The sequence below is a fragment of the Polyergus mexicanus genome, unplaced genomic scaffold, assembly GCF_030449975.1.
Source record: "Polyergus mexicanus isolate NDT 795.1 unplaced genomic scaffold, iyPolMexi1.0 SCAF_27, whole genome shotgun sequence".
NCBI lineage: Eukaryota > Metazoa > Arthropoda > Insecta > Hymenoptera > Formicidae > Polyergus > Polyergus mexicanus.
Window position 1 is genome coordinate 2,770,029 of NW_027223347.1, and position 26,594 is coordinate 2,796,622.

The window sequence follows — 26,594 nt, forward strand, 5'->3', positions numbered from 1 at the left end:
ATAACTTAGATATTAAGTAACCACCCAACATTCACCCACACAAGTATACACTCTCGCAGGATATACAGGGTGTCTCGAAAAAAATGTATTCCAGTAGAGGAGACGCTTACTGCTCGAGTAAAATTTACGTTTGTTTTTTTCTAGCGATTCTAATCCGAAATATTTGTTGACAATTAATAAAAAGCGAAAATATATATAACTAAACTATTCTTTTACTTTCTTATTTCATCGAATGCTTCTACCTTATCAATACCCCCTCACCACAATTCTTATTATTAAGCATAAATTTAAGGGATTAGGGTTCCCGGGAATTCAAGATTTTAGCACGCTGAAAATATTGATATTTGTCAATTCTTAATAATATGTCCATAACATATCAATCAAATTATGTTGCTAAAGAAATTGAGAATTTCATCGAAACACAATTCGAGCATTTTTGCTGTGTGCACACATTATCTGTTTATACATCAAAATTCGCATTTCGAAACTTGTGTTAAGCAATTTTCATCGTGACACGATTTCAGAAATATCCACTTCAATGCATGTGACATCTCAGTACGCATGAAAAAGTCTCTCGAATTGTTGTGTTAGTTTCTTTACGCGCATACGCGTTAAAGCTTTATTGAAACTTTCGCGAATACATAATTCAAATTTTTACACACTTTTCAATTTTTTTATATTTCTTATATTTTTCGATTTTCTCGAATTTTGTCACAGTTTAATACGCATTAACTTCTTTTAATATCTATATCTTCAATATTTTTAATATTTAAGAAAAATTTAAGACTCAGAGAAGACAAAATATTTTTAATTGTGTTGAATTAATACTGTGTAATATTAACTGTGTGGAATAGAATGAAAACCAAGAATTAAATGTAACAAGTAACTGAAAATAAAGATGATCTATCATCGACAATACGTTGGCTTGCTTTTGCAAGTAATCCATTTTATAGCGAATTGCCTCGCGGAAAATTTAATACTTAATGTAAACTGTAAAAAACCAATCGCCGTAACTAGCGACGCGTTTCTCAGTTTTACATTGGATCCAGCAACATTGCTGCATAGCACCGATGCGCTCACGTAAGTATTTGAATAATTAAAAAGAAGAAAAAAATTTACAAACATTAATAAAATATTAATTAAAAATAATCAATCTATATTGCAAGAATATTTTATCGAATTGATAAAGTTTTACTTAATGTTTTGTCAATCTTTCAGAAACAAATTAATTTTTGACAAATTTTTCAATTTTATTAAATATTTTAATTTTTTTATTAAATATCCTAAGCACAAAAATTGTTATACTATTAGAAGTTTTTCATTGTTGTCGATAAAATACTAAATTTTTAGAATTATTCCTGTTATAATATATATAATTACTGTCATATGGCATAGTTACAATATAATACATTCATAAAGTTTAAATTTTATTTTATTATGATCTATCTTTCTGTAATTGAGAATATAAAAAAGATGCCAGTTTGCGCTCATATATATTTTGTGTGTATAAAAAAAGAAATGTATATTATCACAATCTGTATTAATTATTCAGCAAGAATATCGAGAGAAGCGCAAACATGGCCCGAGGTTTGGTGCCTGCCTACGTTCGTCTTGGAGGACCACAAAGCAACTCTTATATCTTCGAGAGAGCGTATTTACATAATGCTGATGTCGATTCAAATAACACGCTTTTTGGTAAAGTATTATATTAAATATTTTAAATAAATTTTTCTTTGTAAATCTCTTAAGTAAACCCGGAAACTTTTAACAAACGATAAATACCCGAAAATGTATCGTGTAAAGAAAATTTACAATTAGTTTCACTAAATATTAAATTAATCATAAAGATTGTTTTATTTCTTCTGTATCTTTTCTTGTGTAATAATTCTGTTATATATATATATATATATTTATTATTTCATATAATAATTTTTATTTGTATATTTCGTTTTGTCATATAACTATTTCGTTATATAAATTATATAATTAAAATATAATCTCTTGTTATATATTATATATATATAGTAACATTATATAGTAATAATAATTAAGATGTGTGTGTGTGTGTGTATGTAATATATAAGATTATACTTTAATTAAAAATAACTTATAGATTCTTTAATAAAATAATTATATAACAATGAATTTTATATCATATATAAAAGCAAACTAATTTTTTATTACATAATTTAATGCAATGGTATGTTGATATGCTTTATGTAAATATAAGAAACGTTAAAAAAACAGAACTGGATGAAACATTGCGCCGAGCCGAGAACTGCATTGCAAAAATGACGAAAGTAAATAAATTCTTTAAACAAAAAATTATAAATTATATTAATTGTCATTATATTTTCAATATGGCAATATTCTAATCTCTGACTATGCGGCGAGTCTAGTCATCGTAGACAGACTAAAAGGATAGCATGTCAATGAATGAGGAGAACGGCGCGATGACGTAATGCTAATGTCATTAATTCATTTTGAGGTTGCCAGTTATATGCATGTCCATTAGCCTTGATGGCAAGAGCACCCAGTGAACGTCATAATGCAACGTCGACAAGCTCCGAGATAATAGTATGATCGCGAGTTGCAAAAGCGGCCATGTAATATTTAAATTATTGCACTTGTGCAGAAGCGAATCAGTTAATATTTATACAGATTAACAAGGCAATATCTATACATATAAGGCCTGGCGAATTGTACATTTTATTTAAAACATAATATAAATCAGTGTTGAATAAATAATCATTTGCTGATGTAATTACAAATATAAACTTATTTTCGATTAATATTGATTAATCATTAATCAGCTTATTTCAATAAATTCTTAAATATAAATCTTTATTCGTGGTTAATCGTATTTCGCGTATCTCTCTCTCTATTTTGTTTAATTAAAAGTTTTCGTTTAGTAAAGCTTTAAAAAAGACTAGAATAATTAATCCTTCTCTTAAGTAGCTAATTTATTTGAAAAATGTATTTGCCATTTATTTATTCAATTGATTAAATCAAATCTTTATTGTCTCGCATGCGTGTAGAAAAGATGCGAAAAGAAAGATAAATTTAATTTTTAACAATTTAATAATTTTATATATAGGATGTGTGTATGAGTGCGTATGCGTGGGTGTATGTGTGTGAGATTATCACTATTCTTTGTCTAGATCGTTCTACAGAATGTTTAAATTTTACACGTTTTAATTTTGTAGAAAAGCAGTGGACACTGATACACCAATGGACGAAAAACGTCGGATTGGATATGATCATATCCATCGCACCTCGATATATCGAGAATGAATCAGAAATGCATTCCAAAAATTCAACCAATATAACGGAATTTCTCTCTTTCAACGATTTCATGGGTTACAACGTCAGCTGGCAATTGGGTTATGGTAAAGTCTTTGAAAAGTCCGTGTTTTTGAGATAATGATATAATAAGATTAGTAATTTAATATGTAAAAGCGCTTAAAATTTTAATTTTTCTTAAATATTTCTGGAAAATACATTTTTCAAATATTTTATGAATTGTTTTATAAAAAATATAACATTTATATATTTCCAATTCTTAATTATTGTAAATATTTTTCCATAGAATGCCAAACTAAATGCAATCTATCCGGTGGAGATCTAGGACAATATGTCGCAAATTTTCGTGAGATACTGAAGACTTTCCCGAGATATTCAAACAGCTTAATTACGGGACCAGATATCGTGGCTTATAGAACAGCGCAGGAACAGAAATATCTTCAAGATTATCTGAATTCGGCAGATGCTGCACTTTCGGCGATTACGTGGCATCCGTAAGTATTTTATTTAGTCATATAAATATATTAAATAAATAAAAATTCTATGAGAACAAAATTGCACTAAAATATATATTTTTTTTTTCATACGGTTTATAATAAATTATATAACAAAAGTAACACACATATATATATATATGTATGTATAAATATTTAATTTTTGTTAATGTCTTATTACTTTACTTTAGTATTATTTTTTTATATTTTAATGTTATTTAATTTATTTCAATTTAGCTGGTATATATTTTATTAATATTTATTTTTTGAATTAAATTTATATATATTTCAATTTTTTTAAATTAAAATATAATGTTTAAAATTGTACGCAATAAATAAAAGATAAGAAAGTGATAAGAAAAACAAAAGAAAATCAATCAACTATTTCGATAAATTTAATATTATTTAATCGTTACTTACTAAACATAATTATTGGCAATAATTTCAGCGATTTCGCTAGTGTCTCTTTAAACAATGACAGTGTTTCCATGCATTACGATAATATGATTGCTGATAAAAACGAGCTATACAAAATCATCAGTCATACGGCGAGAAGAAAACCGTTATGGATTGGTAAGAACATTATAAAGTTATATGTTATAAATAAAGTAAATGTGTGTGTGTTTGTAAGAATTTATATAATTATATTTTTATATGTAAATACTTAAATTTTATATTTATATGTTATATTTATTTAATTTTCATGTACTTGTGTCTCATATTTCTATTTGATCGTTTTATATTTAATTTACATGCATGCATTATATTACATAGATTTTTTCATATGCGCGTGTGTATACGTGTGAAAAATTTATAGTCTTATATACTTACAAAATTATTTATGTGCGTATATTGTTATGTAATAGCGGAATCAAAACCCGAAAAGTTTAAGCATGAATATCTAGGAGCGCTTATTTGGACGACAAGACTTGGAGATGCTGCAAAACTCGGTGTACAAGTTTTAATGAGACAACCGTCAAATTTTTATAAAGCAACTCCTGTAAGTCGCTTAATATCATAAATGTATATATTCGTATATCTATCATATATTATCAAAAACAATTACGCAATATCTAGCTATAGTTTATATATATTGTAGTAACTAATACAACATGTAAATTTGATATGTCAAAAATTGTATATATGAGATGGATTTACGTGTTTAAGAGAAGATAAATAAGAAATTAAAAGATATATTATTAATAATATCATTTTTTAATTTCAGGATTACTGGGTATCTTTATTGCACAAGGCTTTAGTAGGGCGCCAAGTTTTGGAATTGAAAGTTCATTCAAACAACGGAAGTTATGTGCATTTGTACAGCCAATGCACGAAACCTTCTGCGTTGTACGATAAAGGAGCTATTACGATTTTTGGTGTAAATTTGACGCCGAAAGAAGTGACCGCTAATCTAAAAGGTCTCAAAATTGAAACCCTTCACCGATACATTCTGTCGCCAGATTCCAAAACTGGCAACAAATTGCTTTCAGAGTAAGTAACGTATAATATAAGACACATACACAGCGTGCGAAAAAGCACTTATACACTGTGTTTTATTTGCAATATTGCCAAAATAAATAAACATATCAAAAGAGATATGTGTTTTATTTAATGTAGTTTAAAGTATTTTATTTAATGTACTAATAATGGACAAGAGAAAGAGAAAATGACTGAATGAAACATTATTTAGAGAAAGAGAGAAAAGATGTATTTTCTAATATTGATATACTTTGTGACAAATTAATTTTTTATTGTAATTATTTATTTTTATTGTAATTATTTAAAAAAATAGATCATATAAGTTTCTTCTCCGCTTTAGATTCTTTATCAACTGTAGAGAATGACAAATTTTGAAAAAGATTATTTTTCAGGAAAGTCTTGTTAAATGATAAACCACTCGATTTGATAAACGATAAGGAGTTACCTAATCTCAATCCAGAGATCATTATCAAGTCTGATGGCCTTGAATTAAAGCTATCTTCTGGGGACATAGGTTTCTGGGTTATACCTAATGCAAAGGTAAACTAAAATACGATATTTCGCCTATCAAATTTAAAAATAACTAAAATAATATCGATTTAATAGGTAAAAGCTTGCGTTTATTCCGAGGAGGAAACGGCCGAAAATATTATACAAAAGAGATTATCGAAACGACATAAAAATATCATTCAGCAAGACAATCAAGAAAGAAAGATTAATGACATGAAACATTATCGGCATCCAGCGCAGGAATCTGAAAGAATAAAGAGAGATATCGGCAGGAAATTAATCGAGATAGGCCCGAGGATGGACAATGTTTTGAAGAAACGTTTGAAATTTGACAACGTAAGAGATAATATGAACGAGAGGAAAACGAAGCGGAAGGATGATTTTAGAAGAGATGAATTGTTGACACCGTTCAATCCAAGGATCACCGACAGCGACGAGAATAATTTCTACGGCTTCTTCCGACGTAATCCTACCAAAGGATTCCCCGAAAGCGACATTCTTATCACTATGGGAGACTCGTCGGAGCAAAATAGCAAAGATTACGATTATGTTCAAGATGAAAACGATGAGAACGATTCAACGGCGATGAATATGCAGCATACGAAAGAATTGACGCAAAAGCATGTAGAAGACAATACATGGATAGAAATGGAAAATGATCACGTACCTAACGAGTTCTTTGAAAATGTCAAGTTCTTTAATACAAGAATCAAAGAAAATCCGAAAAGCTATGGCGATCTATTGGAAGCAGAATTTTTCCCACAAACACAACTACCTGACGAGAAAAAGAAAAAACGAGCTATAGAAAAGGGCATGCAAAAGTTGATTAATTACTACGATTTCAAGGAACAAGAACATGATGGTGACATAAAATATGAAGCACTAGGTCTTGCCTCGAGACGTTCTTCGAAACCATTGAGTCAACTTGTCGAAACTCCAATTTACATCGATCATCAAGCGTCAAATATAAAACCTAAAGAAACCAAACTGAAAGTAGAATCAGGATTAAAAGATTCGAGTTTCTTTTATCAACCTTCTCAAACTGCCACTGTAAATTCTAATTATAACAATTACAACAATATTAAAAATATGAGATACGAGAAAACCAATGTAAATAAAGAAAAAATTTTAGCCGTGAATATATCAAATAATAGAGATAATATTAATACAGAAACATATAAATTTTCTCGACCTGCTGATATAAATACGGGATACCATATTTTTCACAATAGAAGAGCGAAAAGAAGTAATCAGGCGAAGATTCAAAAACTTCTTGCTGAGGAAATGATTAAAGAAAACGAAGAAAATACGAAAGATTGCCATTGTAGAATCATCCGAGCTTCCCAATTGTCGAAGAAGCTTTGTTATTGTCGTGTAAAACGCGATAATCAAATATTTGTAGATTCTTCTTCGGAAGTAAAAAGTGTAAACGTAGAAAATGCGCAATCTGAGAGAAATGTTGAAAATTCTATGGCGAAGGAGGAAAACGAAAATATTATAGCGGGAGAGATACTCCCAAGTACTAGCGTCATTGAATCCGATTATGAAGAACATGATATAACTACAGGAACTATAACCACAGAATCAAGTACGTTGGATTATAGACCAAGTTACGAAACGCAGATGATCGATATAAATTCGACATCAATAATGGATAATTCTGAAATAAATAATACTTCAGAGCAACATCATAACGTAGACGAATTTGATATCAAGAAGCTTATGGTAAATTCAGAATTTTCTCCAAATAATGGAGCAGATTCAAATAGCAATGATATTGTTAACAATGACGCCACAAAAGAAATGTTATTTCGTGCCAAATCACCAGACATTCAATCGGAAAACGAGACAACGACGTATGATCCTTCTCAGGTTGTTTCCAAGATTTTATCGAATAATAAAAGCAATCCGCAAGAAGTTATTGCCTCCGCGACTGAATACGCACAGGAAACGACCCGTGAAAAAACGCAAAATTTTATTAACAAGAAGAGAAGAACCAATAGTTATTCAACAGCCACCAAAAATCAAAAAGACAAAGAACGGCGCGACAATAACTATAAAAATAGCTTAAAGTCAATGAATTCTCTCGAAACGATGCAAAAAATTGCTGAAGAACAGACGACAACGGAAACAATTTTATCTAAGCTGATAGCAGGTGCAGCAGTTGACAATTCAGAATCGAACGAATCGAAAATAAAATCAGAAGATAATACACAACATAATGTAGAAGATAATCTAAATAAGGATAATCAAGATATTGATGTAAATTCGACATCAATAATGGATAATTCTGAAATAAATAATACTTCAGAGCAACATCATAACGTAGACGAATTTGATATCAAGAAGCTTATGGTAAATTCAGAATTTTCTCCAAATAATGGAGCAGATTCAAATAGCAATGATATTGTTAACAATGACGTCACAAAAGAAATGTTATTTCGTGCCAAATCACCAGATATTCAATCGGAAAACGAGACAACGACGTATGATCCTTCTCAGGTTGTTTCCAAGATTTTATCGAATAATAAAAGCAATCCGCAAGAAGTTATTGCCTCCGCGACTGAATACGCACAGGAAACGACCCGTGAAAAAACGCAAAATTTTATTAACAAGAAGAGAAGAACCAATAGTTATTCAACAGCCACCAAAAATCAAAAAGACAAAGAACGGCGCGACAATAACTATAAAAATAGCTTAAAGTCAATGAATTCTCTCGAAACGATGCAAAAAATTGCTGAAGAACAGACGACAACGGAAACAATTTTATCTAAGCTGATAGCAGGTGCAGCAGTTGACAATTCAGAATCGAACGAGTCGAAAATAAAATCAGAAGATAATACACAACATAATGTAGAAGATAATCTAAATAAGGATAATCAAGATATTGTTGTAAATTCGACATCAATAATGGATAATTCTGAAATAAATAATACTTCAGAGCAACATCATAACGTAGACGAATTTGATATCAAGAAGCTTATGGTAAATTCAGAATTTTCTCCAAATAATGGAGCAGATTCAAATAGCAATGATATTGTTAACAATGACGTCACAAAAGAAATGTTATTTCGTGCCAAATCACCAGACATTCAATCGGAAAACGAGACAACGACGTATGATCCTTCTCAGGTTGTTTCCAAGATTTTATCGAATAATAAAAGCAATCCGCAAGAAGTTATTGCCTCCGCGACTGAATACGCACAGGAAACGACCCGTGAAAAAACGCAAAATTTTATTAACAAGAAGAGAAGAACCAATAGTTATTCAACAGCCACCAAAAATCAAAAAGACAAAGAACGGCGCGACAATAACTATAAAATTAGCTTAAAGTCAACGAATTCTCTCGAAACGATGCAAAAAATTGCTGAAGAACAGACGACAACGGAAACAATTTTATCTAAGCTGATAGCAGGTGCAGCAGTTGACAATTCAGAATCGAACGAGTCGAAAATAAAATCAGAAGATAATACACAACATAATGTAGAAGATAATCAAAATAAAGATAATCAAGATATTGAATCCGGAGCTGGGACGCAATTAAAGAAAAATATCGCCACAAAGAAATTGAAAACCATATTTCGTACAACGCCATTGAGAGGACATACCAGACGTGATGAATATTTGAACAGACGCGCTGAACAGACCAACAAGCTGAAGGAAAAGCTATACGCGAGACGGAAGAGACTGTTACAACAATATCGCCACGAATTAATGAAGATTGCCGACGAACAGAAGCGGAATCTGAAGAGAAGAGAAACGTGGGAGAGATTTCGCGAGAACGATGATCTTCGTCATCTGATCGATCAAGGAGAGTTCGTTGGCATTCTGATCGACAACGATATTATTTACAAGGATAATAATAATGAAAAATATGAAATTCCTGTCAAACTGGTCCCAAAACAATATGAAAATATTCCTGATCAAATATATACACCTGCGAAAGTAAAGGAAGAACATTATCCGAAATATAATAAATATTACCAGTTTCCTCGACACTTGGAAGTAACCGAAGATGATGGAGAATCAAAATTTATATCTTTAGATCGCAAATATAATCAATATTATGAGTATCTTCCAAGAATAATCAAAGACGAGCAGGAACTAGCAAAAGCGTCTAGATTTTCGGAACATGAACGTAATCAAGATCGTCGATATTTTGAAAAGATAATTGAGGATGGGCGAGAATCAAAAGCAGCTTCTAAATCTTATGGTCGTAGAATTTTTGCAATCGATCCTTCAACGTACCGTGGGGGCGAGCCGATATTACAATCGCACGAGAATCACTCAAAACTTCCGAAGTATTATTCAGAGATTAAATCCGAAAATCAAAATCCAGTTCCAAGATGGATCTATCAAGTTCTTTCGAAATCGATACTTAAGGAAGACCAACGTCAAGCTTCCAAGTTACAAGAATACATGAAGAAAACATCGATTAAAAATGATGAAGAAAATGCTGATGTCATATATATTTTTGACGCGCAAAAACGACATGACCGGCCAAACGATCTCGAATTAAATAATATTTATAGAAATCTTAAAAGGGAGCATGATAATTTAGACATGCCTATAGCAGATAAAAGAATAAAATTGACCAAAGATGTGAGAATTGGAAAATACATAGATAATGAAAAATTTGTCGATTCTCATGATGAGAAAGAAAATATATTAAATGTTAAAAAAACTAAAGATACTAAAAATGCTGAAAAATTGATGAATCCTAAAAATAATGATACGGATAAAGAAGAAATGTTAAATATAAAAAAATTTAAGGATATTACAGAGTCAGAATCTAAAACGGAACATTTGAATGATAAAAGAAAAAATATATATAAAATAGCTCAAGAAATTAATAATTTAAATGAGAAGATACAAAATGATATAAATACTAAGATGTCTAAAAATAATGAAGCAATCAAAGATGTTAAAAAAATTATTACTAACGATTCTGAATTAAGCAAACTTGGAAATGCGAGAACACGAAGAGATATTAAGAAACAAAGGAGCGACGAATATCTAGAGCGATTGTTATACTTTCTGTAATGTATTTTATTGTTTTATTTATTATTTTATTGAATAATATCTTTTTCATATAATATATGTGTATTATATGTGTTTACGCAAGTGACAATATTGGAAGTTTATATAATTATAAAGCAATTAATTATCGAATCATACATTATGCAAAATTACATATTTACTAATTTAATAAAAAAAAAAGATATAAAAATATTTTCAAAATTTCACATTTAGTCTTTAATTTTTTTTTCTACTCGTATGTTTGCGAGTATTAAATGACATATTATTTTTTTCATCTTTAGATTGACAAAAACAAATATACGAGACGGATCAAATTATGACACGTACGATCACTTGAAAGAAGACCCCGAGGAAATATTTAACAAACAATCAATCCCGTTCTATCGATTTACAAAAAATGATGAATTGCCATTAAACAACATCCTGTTTCGAAAATCAAAAAACTGCTTGAATTCCTCGGAGAGAGACTTGGAAATCGATCAAGATGAGAAAAATGAGAAAGATGAATCGCCAAAGTATATCGTCTTTATACCGACTAAGGACAATGATTCGTATAAGATGTTAAAAGTGAAAAATTATGACGATTCACTATCAGAAAAAAAAACTATCGAGATTCCTTATTTCGACGAGAATCAATATTTACTACGAAAATTATCAGATTCAATAATGGGAAATTCGGATGATGAATCTTCAGAAGAACTTGTATACGAAGATCTATCGGATCTACTAAATGAGAGAATTGAGAACATTTCAGATAAAAAAATTTATTCATCGGAAAGTGTGCAGGATATTTCTATAGATGTCAAAGATAGTGGAATTAACGATGAATCAGAAAAAGAAGAAGAACAATATAAAAGCGAAGAGATCAGATATTTAGGAATGAAAAATCAAATGCGATCTGATGAATGTGGAATGGTTTTACTATTACCCTGGGAAGAAAATGAGAAGAAAATAAGGCAGCGAAGAGAGATTAGAAACAGGATCAATGGAGGCAAAAATCAAATGAAAAGCGAGGTAAATATTCTCTTAACGCAATAACAATCTGTTAAAACTGCGATTGATCTTTTAAATGAGAGAAAAGATATATTTATATAATTATCAGATAATATAAAAAATAGACTCACTCAATAGGAACTAAAAACTATATATGATTTATGCTAATATTATAGTTTATATTACATAAGCTACAAAATAATATTGCTTAGAAACTCGGATAATCAATACTCCTAATGATTATTTCTCGACAATTATGTTATGTGCACTTTTATTTATAATATGCAAAGATTAAATTAAGGAAAATAATTTATTTCGATAGATTATTTTAATCTGTAAAATTATTTATTATTATTTTATATTATTTTATGTTAGTAAATTAATTTTCTGTCTATTTCTCTCTTTCCTTTCTCTCTTTTCTTTTTATATTGTTATAGTATCATTCTATTTTAATATATCATTTTATTTTTTTAAGATACAGTCGAAATCAAACAAGTTTATTTTGACTGAAAATATCAAAAACGAAGACATCAAAAATTCTTTAAATAAAAACAATATTGATAAACAGGAAAAAGAAAAAATAATAACGAGAAATAGTACTGAAACAGATTATTTAGAAACTCAAATAGACAAAAAATATCGTGACGATCTGCTTGAAGATTTCATAAGAACTCGTAAGAAGAATTATTTATATAATAATAAAATCCTTATCATGAAAAATAAAGAAAAGGATAAAAGTTTGAAAAGCGATAATTTAAAGAAGGATGAAAAATTATCGTCTTTCACAGAAAAGCTAACTCCAAAGTTACAAAACGCTATTATCGGCGGCTTGGAAAACACGCAAAATACCACGGAATCTATGGAGCCATTTATCGGTAATTTCCAAGGGAAATACAATGGAACTGTTTTAATATCGGATAAAGAAAAACATTTAAAAAATGAAACTTCCGAAATTATCGGCAATCCTTTTCATATTGCCATTATAAATATAAAAAAAATTATTGCATTTTTATCAGAAATTTCTCGAATCTTCATGTAAATATATATAAATGTTAAGTAATCGCAAATAAAAAAAAAAAAAAGATTTATTTGATATGTTGTACGATATAGTATATGTGTGTGTGTCCAAATTCTCTTTAATGTATGTAGTATATATATTCTTAATATATTTTTCATATTTAATATTACGTAAACAATCCCGCCAAAATTACTGAGAATGCGCAGTAAATAATGATTTTTTTGAAAAATTATAAGAAAGTCAAATATTTACACATACACATACGCACATAAATTATATATATAACCTATCAAATAAGAAAAAAAATTGATAATACTTTTATGCAATTTACTTTTAAAATATTAAGAAAAATTAATCGATTTTATTTCAATTTAATTAAATATGTATCCAATTTTTTTTATAATTTTTGAAAAAGAAAAAAGAATTCAATTAAGATAAATATTTTGTATGTACAAACTCTATCGTATACGTAAGATGTAGCAATAATTACTACAAAAACCTGCACATTTCCCAAAATAATGCATCCTTGCAAACATATAAAATCACTCACCTTTCCTGATGACATATTATCTTCGTCACACCTTCAACTGCACATATTTATAATTTTCCTTTCGTTTGTAACATTGCGCCGTTTAAGAGTTACAGTATAATTACAAAAAAATTGCTTCTTTATTGCAAATGTAACAACACAAACAAATGGAAAATCACTAAAAATAATAATTGCAAACAATTTAAAAAAATAATATAAATAGGTTTAAAATATTTTTAAAATTGTCAAAGTTACATTTTTTTATTCCAAATGTACTATAATAATTTTTAGTAAAAGTACAAACGAAAGAAAAATCATTGCACAACCATTATAAATAATTCTTATATCAAGATACATCATATGTATATGATAGTTTTTATTTTTAAATCGGATAAACCATTTTTTAAAGACGTTATATTTTTATGGCTTTGATTATTTTTGTTTCATAGCAAACAAAATTATTCTTACTTCAAATAATTACAAAGTACTAACATTTTCTGATAAAGTGAGATGAGAAATTATTTTATTAAAGTAAAAGCTACTAAGTTTATGTGTTTAAAATTAATATCGTATTATAATAATAGCAATTTTATTTTTAATACTTATCTAACAAATCACGAAAGTCTAATCAGGATAATAAATTAAAATGCTTAAATAATATGGAATTAATGCGAATAAACATGTTATTAATCCTCTCTGCCAATTCCTCTCTAAAAGCTCATGCAATCGAAATAAATATTTCGTGTAAATATTATTTATTTTTATTTTAAAATATTTTTCTTTTTATTTAATACGCAAAAAGATTTTGCCTTGGGTCAAAATTAAATCAGAGTCTACTGTATGCTCGATTTTTCACAACGTTCGATATATGAGGGGGGGAGGGGGAGAGAGGGGGAGAGAGGATTAATCGCGCGAATGAAATTAATTTACTCACCAATCGTTGCGCGATGCCAATAAAATGCTGTCACTCTGCCAACTTCTTTGTGTCTATGAAAAAATTCATCCGGGTTTCACACGGTACACACTCGCGAAAATTTAATTTCCAAAAGTTCGATATCAATTATTAAACGCTAAACGTTGAGTATTTGAATCGCGGCACTCCGGGGATGCGCGATCCCTATTTATACACGACGTTTATACGCGATCTCTATTTTGACGTAATTTTCTGAGATTTGTCGCTCGCGAACTTCCTGCAACATAAATATTACGCGAATTTTTAGAACAACGCGCGACAATAATTAGAAATCGATATAATTATCATTATATATTTCCATTAATATAGATTTAAGCAATGCAGATTTTTTTCGACGATAGCGTTACACGTTCGCACTACCGCACTGACGTTTGTAACGGATTCTTGCCGCGCGGCAAAAGCGACGCTAGGCGGTCAACTTTTCCAGAAAGCGCCAACTTCATTGTCTATCGATTGGCACGTATATTCCCGCGTTCTGCCTACACGTGCGTTATTTCCGCGTAAATCGTCCGATATTTTTCTTGACACTTCCGACATTTTTCTCGACACTGGCAATACTTTTCTCATTATCTCCTATATATCTTAAATATTATGCGAATCAAATATGATTGTTTTACGACGTGAAACATTTTGAAGTCTAATTTTTATTTAATAAACGCGATATTAATGCAAAAGACACATGTATGAAAATAACACATACACATTTACGTACATAATTATAAATGTAACATTAATGTATATTGACTATAAATTATGAATATAATAATTTTTATCATTAGTTATTAACACACGTATTATATAATATTTATTAGGGAATTGATACTATTAATAATTTATATAAATAACGCGTTCGTAAACCATACGAATGAAAGCAGGACTAGCCCTCGCGAGAGTCAAAATGATACTAACAATAAACGAGAAACTGTGAGAAATGGCAAGGACGCGAGGCAGGTGAAGGAAGGGGTGAGAGAGACATTCCCGGGACCGAGAGCTTGTTTACATTCCACAATAACGCGGAATGTAAACATAAGCGTCTACCTATTGCCCGTTTATCAAAAATACAACAAAGTAAATGAAATAATATTGAAAACGTTTTGCGAAAAAGATAATCGTGTGAACGCGATTTGATATTTAAAATGATAAAAGCCCGTAAAGAAAGAAACGATCTGAAATGTTTATATAGTAACCTTTATACAGTACTACATTCTTGAGCAGATTTTTCTCTAGCAATAAAAACTAAATTATTATACTTTGAATAAATTTATAAATTCTAAAGATAAATTCTAAAATTCCATATTCTATGCAAAGTATTATGAATTGTCATAACAATTTTCATTTGATGATTATTAGTCGTTATTTTTTATATAAACGTAAATTGATGTGACATTAATATTTATCGTATCTAAAATACGCTCTCTCACTCTCTCTCTCTCTCTCTCTCTCTCTCTCTCTCTCTCTCTCTCTTCCTCTATACAAAATTTTCAATTGCTGTATCAATAATTAAAGTTTTAAGCAAACATGTATAAATTAAAATAAAACCCAAGTTTAAAAAGAATTAATAATTATAGAGAGATATTATCACTACACAAACTTACAATTTTGATGCTCTTACAGATATTCAAGAATACGTTTTCTATTTAGTATTGCAAATAAAAATTAAATATAATAAAGATCAATTCTATTAAAATTCTTTTAAGCGCAAGTGCAAATGTGTATCTTCGTATTACAATTACGCGTAACAATTAAAGATATATATATATATATATACATATATCACGAAGATCACGAAGAATATTATAACCGCAAGTAAAAAATGAGGTCACTAATGAGTTGAATCAAAACCTGTTCATGCATATACATATACGATTACGACATAATGGAAGAGCTAAATTTCATAACAATGCAATGACAAGAGATATATGTGGCGAATGAATCGCCAAATTATTTAGTGCGCTTTTAATCACGACCGAATTCACTTCGTCTTTGGAGACATCGGAACAAAGTATATAAATTTCGCTATATAACATATTTATTATAATCGAAATATTTCCAACATGTAATATTTAATTTTGTATTTTGAAATTAAAATTAGAATTAATTTATTAATTATTTTTTGTGTGTAAAGTAAAAGTGATTTTGTGTGTTCAAAAGGGCATAATAACATCAGATAGTGGTTAACAGTGAATGTGATCAATATGTATAAGAAAATTACTTCGATCGTATTGATGTTACTTGTGATTGCCCGTTCGGAGAAAATTTCTGCCAAGAATGTGGCACAAGGAAATTTCTTAAACTTAAGGTAATTAGAAACTTTTATTTGATGAATAAATTTAAAATTTTATTTAGCAAGGTTTTAAATTCTTATAATTCACTAATAAATTAAAATTCTAAATGAGAAAAGGTTTTATTCTGAATATAATAATTAAAATTAAAATTCTATAAATTATGCAAAAAATCTGATTCAAAAATCAAATAGTTTTTAATAAAAAATATCTCCTTCCTTTTTTATAATATAAATATAAATTAATTGAAAAACAGAAATATGAATATTTGAATACTTTTTCAATTTAAATTTGATTTGATTTGGATTTGATTTTCGGAACTTTATTCAACTTTAAATAGCCTAATGCGAATTGCAAATATAAAAGTATGTTAATCTTAATTGCTTAATTGTTTATGTCAGCACAATCATTTATATCATTTACACAATAAACTGCTGAATTTTGCAAGAAGTTTAAAAACTGCAGAATTTTGAAGTTACCAGATTGTCAATTACATGATAATGACTAGAATATGGATGATTTAAAAATAGAATAAAAATATAATATATCTTTATATCCGTGACATAAAAATTATACGGTTTCGTATATTAAGAAAGATTATTTAGATTAATTTATTCAATAATTTGTGATCAATTAATTACTTTTAGATTATCGACAATTCTCCCGTACTTATTGCACAATGATCAAAACCATACAAGGAATAATGCAAAGAGATCACACTTTCTATTAATGCCACCATCACAGACACGAGATGCAAACTCAAAAGAAATAGCTCAAAAAATAAAACGTTGCGGAATATTACCTCGGAAAAACAGATTTTTCTCATTATCGAGAAAGGAAAACTCCACCAGAGCAGATATGAATGCAAGAAGCCTTGATAGAAATATAAAAATCCCCAGACAAAATTCAAATGCCGATACTCTTATAAAAAACATAAAATACTTGCAAGAAAATCATCCTGTAAACAGGATGAAAACTGAAACACGTAAAGATAATACGTTTTTACGAGCCCTCAGGAATAACATGAATGCAGAAAATGTAATTTTGAACTTAAAATCTCGGGGAAAGATAAAGAAATGTAATACAGATAATTGTATTTGTTACTGTAAAGATGAGAACTGTCTTTCTAAATCGTCAATGACAAGTTCATCGGAAATATTAAGCTCTTCCAGAAAAGACAAGTCTGAAAAGATAAATCATCAAAGACCAGCGAAACATGAAAACACAAAATCAAATATCTTACAGCAAATATCATCAAAATTGTATCATAAAAATCTTCAAGAATTACCTAGTCTAATCAACTCTTTCCCAACACGATTCTACCAAGAAAGAATACGCGATATCCCCCATGCGTCAATTCTGTACGGAAAGAAACCACATATTTTGCCTTACATAGTCGGAAATGATAAAAATTTTGTCAATATTGGAGTTCCATTTACTTCATTTGAGAACAGAGCAAATTTTCCACTTAAAAGTAAAGCCGACAATCAATATCAACCGATTATCCATCAAAACTTATATCCCTGTTCACGTATAATTGAAGAAAGTCAAGTTGGAAATCCTATGTCAACTACTTCAGCTTCGACAAGCTATGTTGGTGCAGCAACTAGTACACAAACAGAAAGTGATCTTAAATCGATTGAAATCACTGGAAAAGATGAAAAACATCTTTTCAAATTAACTACAGAAACTCCGAATAATTATGTAGATAAGTCAATTAATTCAGAAACGGAAATTAATTTTTATCCAAACTATTCAAATGATGTAACTGAAGAAAGTAGTACTGTAAATTTTTCTTCTACAGAAAGAATCAAAGAAGATCAAGAATTTTCTAAGCTAATGCCATTTTTTACGAATTATATTGATAAAAGCAGAACACCATCCATCGTCTATCCATCAATCCTGCATAATGACATATTGATAAACATGGAAGAGTGTATAAAATTATTCGGTCGCGACGTGTGTGTACTCAGTGCGACGTCACCAAAAATACTTGCAAAACAGACACAAGAGAATAATATGAATGAATATTCTACGATTAAAATCCCGGAGTATATCGTACAAATGTCCAGAAGTAAAGAAGGAACAACGTTAAATAATGTCAATTATTCGGATAAATTTGAAACGATCAATACGTATGTACAATCGAATATTGATTCAAATGAGCATCTCGAATCAACAAATACAGAATTAAATGTTGATACCGATGAAAATTCTTCACGAAAATTATATCGATACGAAGGATCTATCGAACAAACTTATGAACCAGATGATGAGAATAAATTATTTAACACTAAAGAAGATACGCGTATTTCAATGAACAAATTAATGGACCAGGTAATTGATAAGACTATGGAGAGTGCAAGAAACACACTGTTAGGAAAGAGTAAGAGTCACATAATCGAGCCATTGTTAAATCCAAATAACAAAGAAACAGTAAACTCCACTTCAAGTGAGATATATTTCTATTCTACTAATTCATACGAATATAGTAATGATCAACAAGAAACAATTAATTTGAAGGTTGATCAAGAAACTTTAATAACAGATATAAATGTTAATTCATCGAGTACTCTTGGAGTATTGTGGAATACTCTTCCTGAGGAAGAGACTACAACTATTAGTTATGATTTTAAAACTGAATATAATTTTGAAGAGAAAAATAGAAATTATGTGGAAGAATCAGATATTAACATTTATACCAGAGGAGAAATTTCTCAAGAACAACTTAAAGAAGAGGATACAACTATTAATCACGACGATTCGGAAATCAGATATAATTTTAAAGAGGAAGTTGTAAATAAATTGAATGAAACAAAGATCAATACTTCTCGTGAGAAAGAAATTCTTCGAGGACAATCTGAAGAAATTACAACTATCAGTTATGATTCTACAGCAATATATAATTTTGAAGAAGAAACTATGTATGATTTGAACAAATTGAATACTGATTCTAATCTTCAAAAAGAAATATTTCAAGAATGGCTTGAAGATGAAATTATACCTGTCAGTTCTGATTCTTACACCGAATATAATTTTGAAGAAACCACTGAAAATAATTTATTAGATATAAAAGCCACTTATCTTAGAGATGAAATTCCTCGGGAACAACCTGTAATGCAATATCTTGATATTGATGAAAAAACAAATTATTTAAACGATGAAGAAGATACCATCAATAGTCCTGAAACAATTATCGATTCATCATCAAGAAACCATACCATACTATATCGTGACGATACTTTACTTTTAAATTCCATCAGAAAGGTCATCAACGATTTCGCATCGAACGCTTCCTTAAGCAAAACAGAAAATCTTGACGAAAATATTCTTCGGATACAAGGTAGAAGTTTGCTGCCAGAAATTTTACAAGTTCCGAATCTCGAGAGTATTCTATCAATTCCGCAAATAGAAAACACGATTGTAGAGAAGGTGAAAGATGTTCTATCCGATATCACAGCTATTTCCAGAAAAAACTTCACAAACGATTGGTCACATGACATGATCAAGAACACTTTTCGTAGCATGTTGCAGACTCTTTCCACAGATTTTTACCGAAAGCTCCCACCGATGACGATTGAGGAGCATCAATTCAAGAACGGACAATGGTCAATGAATTCGATAACTTTAGCGCCTGTTCCAGACAGCGAATTATCAATAGCAAATCCGGAAAACTTGGAGAAAAGCATGAGAAATCTTTTAAACTTTTCAGTAATCGCGTCGCAAGCAGATCAGTACATTATACGGAACATGATCGTGCAGAGTGTGAAAAATAGTTTGACCAAAGACGAACATGAGGAAATAGATAATTCGATAATTCATATGCTAAATAATATTCTTCAGACATTAAGAGATTCAAAAGATACGGATATGTTAAAAAAAAATAACAGGTTTGATGATAATAAAAAAGATGTGGATTTAACTCTTTCGCAAGAAGTATCAGCAGGCAATTACGAAGAAGGAATAAATATTGGCAATTCAATATTAATCGATAAACAGAATCTTGACATAGAAAAAAATACAGAAAGGGACAATGAGAAAATACAATTGACGAGTTATCAGGAATCCAAGGGATTAGAAAATAATGCTAACATGATTATTTCTAATCTTCCAAGTTCAACAGAATACAAGAAAGACGTAATTGAAGAAAAAAGACCAAGGAAAACTGATATACTTATGCATAGAATAGGAAAAAATTTCAGAAATCAAATCAAAAGGATACAGAAGATAGATGTGCAAGATAATGAAGTAAAAGAACTAGCCGAACCGTTAAAAAATACAGTGACGTATAATAAAGCTATTTCACAAAATAATCTCAGCGTATCAGAAATTTCTATAGAACCAATAGAAACAGAGGAATTAAATAAAACAGAAGGAAATATATTCTCAGAGGCAACAACAATTTCATCGATTATGACTAAAAATTTTGATGAAACAAAAAAAGATATCGTTACTTTAACGCCGATAATAAAGAATATTAATGCGAATGATGACAATAATAAATCGTCGATAAATTATTCTTCACTGGATGATCAAATTTTGAGATATATAAAAAATGATCGTATCAATAATGAAAGTATTCAAGTTACAATAATACCCACAAATTTTGTACAAAAAACTTCACCCAATTACGCACAGATATCGAATGGCATAATTTCAGAAAATATAGAAGAAGTTAAAGATTTAGGAAATGAAACTGAATATATCTTAAATAGAATTATATTGACTAAGCCACCTGACAATTTAATTTCATCTACAGATGTAAAATATCGAAACGAGAAATCGGAAATCGCATCTTCAACCGATGAAATTGATCCAGCAATAATATTAGAGAGGATTGAGCATAATTTATCGCCAATAAAATATTATTCGCCGGAAATTTTAAAATACATAAAAAATCATTATAATGCTGGTGCAAACGTTGAAATTACGACAACAAGTTTTATGAAAGAAATTTCACCCGATTATACGCAACAAATGTCGAATGGTCTAATTTCACGAAACATAGCAGGTGCTAAAGATGTCGGAGAGAAAATAGAACGCGTATTAAATGATAAAACGTCGACTACTTCAGCTAATAATGTAATTTCATCTCTAAATGTAGACAATGGAAATTATAAATCCGAAATTACTTCTTCGATAGATACAAATATTTTAGATTCGCAGCAGCAGAATTTTATATCGAAAGATAACATTATTGCCAAAATCCACGAAGCTACTACAGAAGTTCAACGAACCTACGCAAAAACTACTTACTTTAAGGTGAATCCTTCTGTTGACGATAGTTCAAGGCTCAGTTCGTTTTCATCGGATTATAGAGCTGATGCAAATAATAACGATAATAAGAACAAAAATAGCAATAACAACGACAGTGACAATCTAATTGGCAACGAGTATAATGCTGATGATATTACTACAGAAACAAATAAAATAACTATCCCATTCTCCAAATCATGTTGTTTAGGCGATATTTATCCTCTTCAATTATTTCCCTTATTAATTGCTTCCGATAATTCGGAACTTGAGAAATCGCAGCTTTACTATATTAACGACGGCATGAAATTGCCATTGGAGATCAGAAAATTAAAAGACGGTTTTTATGAGTTGTCGATCGCCAAGAACATATGCGAGCAAATTTTGGAAAGAAAATGTTCCTACTGTATGCCACTGCAAGGACATGTGATTTTATCATGTAACAAAAATCAAGATCAAAAAGATATACATATAACAACTTCAAGTCAAGAAAATATATGTGTAAAAAATGTTAAAAAAGATTATTATTCGACTGAATCACCTAACATAATGATAACTGTAATGACTACTGGAAAAGATACCTTGAGAATGCAAAACTCAGAAGAAGAAGAAGAAGAAAGAATGAACGCGCATTATCATTGGAAGCGAAATTTGAATGATAATAATCTAATAACGTTTTTAATGCCAGTTATTGATTTTGCGAAGAAACATAATTTATTGCTCGATTTTAACAAAGGGGAAATGCTACTTAATGAAACTGGATCTCACGATATAATGCAGAATTACGATGAGTCATTAATAAAGGCAGTTAAAAAATATGAATATGATCGATTAGAAAAGAAAAATCTCAATGACAATTTTGAAACAAAGAAAGATGAATTTGTGAGTGAAAATAAAGATGCAACCGATAAATTACAAAATTTGGTAAACTTTCGAGAGAGAAAAGATACTATGAGCACGAGTTTCTCAAGATCTCCAATTTTTCGAGATCTTTACAAATTGGGGAATTCAATAGTTGAATCATGGGAGAAAAATGCAAAAGCAAATCAATTTGAAATAACTGAAGATTTGCATAAAGTGGAAACTGACAAAAACATTCAAAATATAAACACTGAGCAAAAAATAAATTCTAAAAATCGAAAAAGAAATTCCGTTTTTAAAAGAATTAATATTTCCAAAGAAGACACCGAAATAAAGGATGAAGAAATGAAATCGAATAAATACCAAATAGCGGATATCGAAAAGGGTATAATCATCATTCTAATGAAATAATAAAAATGTTAGAAAAATGCAAATAAAAAATTTTATTTTAGAAGATGTTAAAGTTTTCAAAAAGAAAAGAGAAAAAGGACCTCAGCAAACTATAGAATTTAAAAATCAAGAGAGAATTCCTATTTCGAGAATTATTATTTCCGGAAACAAGGTCAACATGAAGAGCGAAGCAACAAATTGGGATAAATCAACGGATATTGAAGAAGGTAATAATCACTTAAATGAGTATGATAAGTAAGTAGAATATAATAAAAAATTGAATAATTCTGTTTTTAGGAAACGTTTTCCATAAGAAAGAAAAAAAGGAGCATAAAGTGTATATAATTGACGATAAACAGAATGATTCAAGATTTAAAAATTCTGAAGAAGACAGTAAAAAACCATATAGATATCAGCGAAATATAAATGGCATCGTAAATAAAAGAGCAGAAATAGTGAAATCTATGCTTCATTGGCTTAAAGGTCTTTTCTTGGATAAATAAAACACAAGAAATGGATTAATAGCTTTGAAAATCTCTCTTTCTTTAAATAAAATAAGTTTTCTTCAAAAATTTGCTTTAAAAAAATTAATTTTCTTTTCAAGGACAATATATTGAAGTACAAAGATTTTCTATAATATTTCAAACTTTGTTATTTCAAATTTTTTATATTAACTACATATCTCTCGTGATTATATTATAATTACAATAAAAGAGAGAGAGAGAGAGAGAGAGAGAGAGAAATAAAATTAAATTCAAACAGTGTCCATATAATTTAAAATAATTCAATAACTTATAGGTTAATACAATATATATACATATATACAACAATTTTATATTGTGTGTGAATTTACTTTTCAAATATCTTTTTTACAAATTTAATTTAAGATTTCTTACAAAAACAAATTAATAATTTGTCATATTAATTAATTATTATATCAAATCACTATAATGTAACATTAAACATGTAAAGCTTTATAGCATTTAAAAAAAAATCTTTTCTTGATAAATTTGGCTATTTAAATGATATTGAAATTTTTTAGAACAGGACTGATGATTTCGCTTATTAAAGATATAAAATATTATAATCATTATTATTATTAAAAATTATCACATAATCCTTCTTCTCTAACCTATTTTTGTAATCACACATTATTACACACACACACATTGATGCTGTCGTTTAAATTTATCAAAAAATTAATTGTATATAAATATATAAATAATATCATATAAGAAAATGTTTGTAGTATTTTTTTACTTAGCTTTTTCTTTTCAATTCTTCGAAAAGAATCTTTTACTTTTCAAGTAAAAAAATAAATGGTGGGTGCCGCGCGATAACGTTCGGCTATTCAGATTAACAATAATTTAAACAGAATCGAAGAGGCTTTATATCCTACAAAATTATTATTTTTTTTAATTTTTTTTTTATCAATTAAGATAATTTAAAACGATGTAATCTATTATTCTGATAACTTGTGTGCTCTCCGACATACATAAGTGTCAGTACTAGTAGTATCGATAAGTCATTTATATATAGGCATACGTTCATTCAACTATATTACTATATGATACTAGATACTACTACTAGTTACTAGTTTAGTAATATTGTGTGGGTGGAACGCACATATAAAACGGAGCATCGACATAACCTTGAAGAATTTGAATTAATGAAGGATGGTAAGGTTATGTTGATTAGGGACTGAATGCTTTGACGTTTCTATCTACGCGATTGGAATATGGGTTTATTTGGAAAATCGCAAGAAAAGAATCCCAAGGAAATGGTGAGGCTCTAAGAAATGTAATTGGACTTGTTAACATCTATCATTTTGCAGGTTCAGGAATGGACTCACAAATTAAGAAAGGAAGGTTATCAGCTTGACAGGCAGGTTAGAGGTGAGATTGAAAAGAAAAATTTCCACGAAAAATCTTTAAGATATTGAAAAAATCAAAATTAATTTATTTATACAGCAAGAATTTTAATCTTTATCTTAAATTCTTGATCTTGTGGTTTTGATTTTAATTTTAGAGAAAAAGAGTTTAGAAAATCTAAAAGATTTTAGGAGACATTCTTAAAGTTTGAAATATTTAAAATCTTTAACACAGTTATTTATTTGTAATTAAATCAAGCATCCTTTTTATTTTTTTTTCACATTTATTTTAAATATTGTTTATATAATTAATGCTTTTTTTTTTTTTTTTTTTTTGAGCAGCAATTCAGAGAGAAGAGGAAAAAGTAAAACGTTCCTTAAAGGAAGCAGCGAAGAAAGGAGATAAAGATGTATGCAAGATCCTTGCAAAGGAGATTATAAGGGCTCGTAAAGCCTGCAACAAAATTTATACTTCCAAGGCACACCTAAATTCTGTATCATTACAAATGAAAAATCAATTGGCAACGATTAGAGTTGCTGGTTCAGTTTCAAAGTCTACAGAAGTGATGCAAGCAATGCAATCTTTGATTAGAATACCAGAAGTAGCTGCGACCATGAGAGAAATGTCAAAGGAAATGATGAAAGCAGGAATTATTGAGGAGATGTTGGATGAAACGATGGATTCTATCGAGGATTCTGAAGAAATGGAGGATGAAGCCGATGAGGAGGTTGATAAGGTAAATCATATTTTTGTTTCTTTTTATATTTTATTTCATACTTACGGATCAAATTATGGATATTCAAGAAAATTCAAGCGAATAATTTTTTAAACATTTTTCATTATAAAGAGAGAGGTCTGTATAAATATTAAATATAAATAAAATTTCTACTTACAGATTTTATGGGAAGTAACAGCTGGTCAGTTGGGTACAGCTCCTGCAGTTGTCACAGAGAATCCTGGATCAATCGCAGCCTCTGCATCTGCAGAAGAAGAAGTAGAAGATGATGACAAAGAACTTGAAGAGATGAAAAACAGATTACAGAGCCTTCGCAGTTAGATGCACAATTAAATAATTGAAGTATATTTGCACTAAATGTCAGGGAAAAATAAGTATCGTAATGATAACAATTATTAAATAAATAGTAACAGATTATATACATAGCATTTGCTATAAAAACAATATTTATCATAATGTATTGTTTTGCTATTTATATGTAAATATTGTATGTACTATCGCTTTGTAGAGTACTTAAACGCATATATCTATTTTTACATTCATCAGTAAATAATAATTTTCTTTATAATTCCAATTCGAATTATTGTTAAAATTAAGAAAGATTACGTAAAGCAAATTAAACAAAAACATAGTGATAATCAAATTTTTTTTTTAAATTATCAAATTAATTATGAAAAGATTATAGAGATGATCGATAATTCAAGAATTTAAATAATTTTTAGCTGTTGCACTTGGTTATAACATTCACACAAATTTATACTTACAAATATAATAAAAAAATTTATTTTGTATGGCTGTGCTATTTTTGTTTTGTACTTTCCATTTTGTAATTTATTCTATATAGCAGCATCTAGTATTCAAC

The 26,594-nt window shown here is 29.1% G+C and overlaps 3 protein-coding genes across 3 annotated transcripts; all 3 read left to right on the forward strand.

Moving 5' to 3' along the window:
* The first annotated feature begins 898 nt into the window (after positions 1–898).
* On the forward strand, positions 899–13,016 carry LOC138943490 (uncharacterized protein PF3D7_1120600). The gene is made up of 12 exons (XM_070314338.1): positions 899–1,080; positions 1,553–1,680; positions 3,192–3,389; positions 3,590–3,797; positions 4,246–4,370; positions 4,664–4,797; positions 5,023–5,288; positions 5,669–5,816; positions 5,883–10,825; positions 11,108–11,855; positions 12,295–12,493; positions 12,608–13,016. Exons 1-12 carry the CDS (start codon positions 899–901, stop codon positions 12,856–12,858), a joined length of 7,530 nt encoding a protein of 2,509 aa, XP_070170439.1. The 3' UTR covers positions 12,859–13,016.
* A 3,153-nt stretch (positions 13,017–16,169) lies between these two features.
* On the forward strand, positions 16,170–23,628 carry LOC138943491 (protein PFC0760c). The gene is made up of 5 exons (XM_070314339.1): positions 16,170–16,341; positions 16,491–16,638; positions 17,269–23,120; positions 23,188–23,352; positions 23,423–23,628. The coding sequence occupies exons 2-5, from the start codon at positions 16,535–16,537 to the stop codon at positions 23,626–23,628; spliced, it is 6,327 nt and encodes a 2,108-aa protein (XP_070170440.1). The 5' UTR covers positions 16,170–16,341; positions 16,491–16,534.
* Positions 23,629–24,767: 1,139 nt separating this feature from the next.
* On the forward strand, positions 24,768–26,490 carry Vps24 (vacuolar protein sorting 24). Its single transcript, XM_070314432.1, has 4 exons — positions 24,768–24,908; positions 24,960–25,020; positions 25,338–25,732; positions 25,892–26,490. Exons 1-4 carry the CDS (start codon positions 24,864–24,866, stop codon positions 26,051–26,053), a joined length of 663 nt encoding a protein of 220 aa, XP_070170533.1. The 5' UTR covers positions 24,768–24,863; the 3' UTR covers positions 26,054–26,490.
* The last annotated feature ends 104 nt before the right edge of the window (positions 26,491–26,594 follow it).